Genomic DNA, 2,522 nt, shown 5'->3' on the forward strand with positions numbered 1-2,522 from the left:
ATATTATATATATATATGCCTATATGCATACATATATTGGTAAGATAAACTTATTGATGGATAATGTGAATTGTTAGTTATGAAGGAACAAATCAAAGTGGGACGACCCCACAAAAGAGAGAAAAAAAAAGCTCTTGGTGAACATGCTTCTTCAAATGTTTTAAATTAGTAAGACACTTTAATCTAAAAAAATAAGCCTACCAACATTAAGGACTAAGATGGACACAACAACACAATGATGTTTGCACCTTAAATGAAGAAGTTTAGTACCGGTACATTATATTATACTCACATACAATATTCTACACAATTATATCAATATTACGCATTAGAACAGTGACATTTTTGCTAATTCATTAAAGAGTTCAAACTCCCAGCTTCATTATGCTGGATTGCATTATGGGCGTGGTCAGTGACTACCAAGCCGACATAAAGAGGCGCTTATAGTAGCTACATGTTCACATCATTCCACAACTTTATTATAGCTTTTAATTTGTTTTAAAGTTCTGGTTAGGCTACCGTATGTCGGAAATAACGTTACCACAAATTTTCAGCAATGTTAGCAACGTTATTAATTGGAAAATACTTTTTAAATACGTATTTATGTTCTACAAAAAACGTTTAAAGCACCAAACTGCAACGTAATTATAACATACAATTGTCAGCTGGGAAGCTACCGGGACGAATCAGCATGCCCGTGTTCCAGGTCAATCGACATTGTGAAATCTACGTTGTGTGTATGTTTGTTTATATCGACTGACCTTGATACGGCATGTGCAGTTCAAACTACAGTATTGGCTTACTGTAAAACTCTAAGAATTACTGGCGCTAGTTGACACGGGTTCATGTTGGCAAAATAGGTTCTTGTGACGACTTAAGACATGGCAGAGTTTTTCGCATACCCACTCTAAAATCATTATATTTGAAAGTGTATATTATAGGATTTATACAGATGTTACACAGTGACAATGCTACGGTAATGTAGTAAACTGCTCCATTGAAATCAAACTCTCCACCTAACGTAAAGTTGATAAAAAATATCTGATTTGGTGTCCAGCAGATAAAATACGTCACACTAACTATAACCATTGTCTTAATGATGTTCAGTCTTCTGGCCGCACTGTTCGCAGAAGTCACTGTTGAAGAAACATCGCCAACACGATTTCGGAGAGCGCGAAAAATGTTGAGGTAAACAAACATCATTACACCGAAGGGAATAATAAGAATGTAAAGACCATTTAGTAAACCAAACACCTTCTGATACTCAGCACTTGGCCAACTCTGGATACACTCTTTATCTTTAACAGTGTGTGCCGCTAACCAGAGGAGAACGAATCCATAACCACATATCCAGGGAATCAGCAAAAGCAATACTTTCATTTTCAACTTTTCCTTGAGCATATTGTATTTTAGTGGATGCATTACGGCGAAGTAGCGATCAAATGTAAGTACCACAAGATTAGTCGTTGAGGTATATATGCTTGACCAGAATATGTACTTGCTTGACCAAACTTTACAGACAAATTCTGCTGCAGCAGTTGAATCTGGGAGGCGAATCGTTATGTCGGAATCAAGAAATAGGCAAAGCGACATTAAAGATATCAAAAGGTCAATGATACACTGATTTGATATTAAAAGATTTGTTGCACTGAATCGATTCTGCAACTGAAATAGAATAAATATTGCGAAGCCGTTTGTTGAACACCCAACTATACCGACGATACTATAGAGAAGTATTGCAGTGTCCATCTTGCTAATGTAGACTTGGTTAAATCGTTCTTTAAGTAAAACTAAATTCACAGTACCAGAATTTAAATACAAATGAGAGTAATTGTGCTCCTTTTATAAGAAAATTAATTGAAGAGACATTCAAACAATATACCTAAACCATATGTACATCAATTTAGAAACAGATATACATGATGCAAACGTTTTGTAATGGTTTTAATTGTAATGGTTTTAACCATGGTGATTCTCCTAATAGGCCTAAGTAATGATCTTGATACAAAATGTTTTAATAATTGATAGCTTTTATACATTGAAGTACAACATCATTACGAAAGTACCTCCTTGCTATCTTTTATTCTTTCTTAACGGACGTGCCTTTCGTAATTAAACATCAGTCCGCATTTAAAATTTGTAATTATCGTTAATTGTTTGACAATAATGTTATGTATACGGTAGGTACTGACCTCTGCTGGGCCTGGAATATTAAGTTTAGATTTACGTTCATACATATTTGTAATGCATAATTAGTAAGACACAATTTTGAGTAAAGAAAGTAATAACAACTTAGGTGAACTAACTTTTTGAACCTCAAACTTCCGTTTACACATGTGACTCTCTGACTCACTTTATCTGTATATGTGAACAAATGCTTAAATAAACTTTGTTAGACTGAATAGTGCTGTTTAACTCTACTTCTGTATAATGTATATATATATATATATATATATATATATATATATATGTATTGAAAGTATTGAAAATGTAGAACTTGTAGAACTGGGTATTATCACTCT

The 2,522-nt window shown here is 33.8% G+C and overlaps 1 protein-coding gene across 1 annotated transcript; it reads right to left on the minus strand.

Annotated features, from left to right (window-relative positions):
* Positions 1 to 201: 201 nt before the first annotated feature.
* Positions 202 to 1,974, minus strand: LOC117125171 (kappa-type opioid receptor-like). The gene has a single exon (XM_033271586.1). The coding sequence runs from the start codon at positions 1,747 to 1,749 to the stop codon at positions 844 to 846; it is 906 nt and encodes a 301-aa protein (XP_033127477.1). The 5' UTR covers positions 1,750 to 1,974; the 3' UTR covers positions 202 to 843.
* Positions 1,975 to 2,522: the final 548 nt, after the last annotated feature.

This window comes from Anneissia japonica, unplaced genomic scaffold, assembly GCF_011630105.1.
Source record: "Anneissia japonica isolate Jap-2015-1 unplaced genomic scaffold, ASM1163010v1 scaffold9_len2422644_cov172, whole genome shotgun sequence".
NCBI lineage: Eukaryota > Metazoa > Echinodermata > Crinoidea > Comatulida > Comatulidae > Anneissia > Anneissia japonica.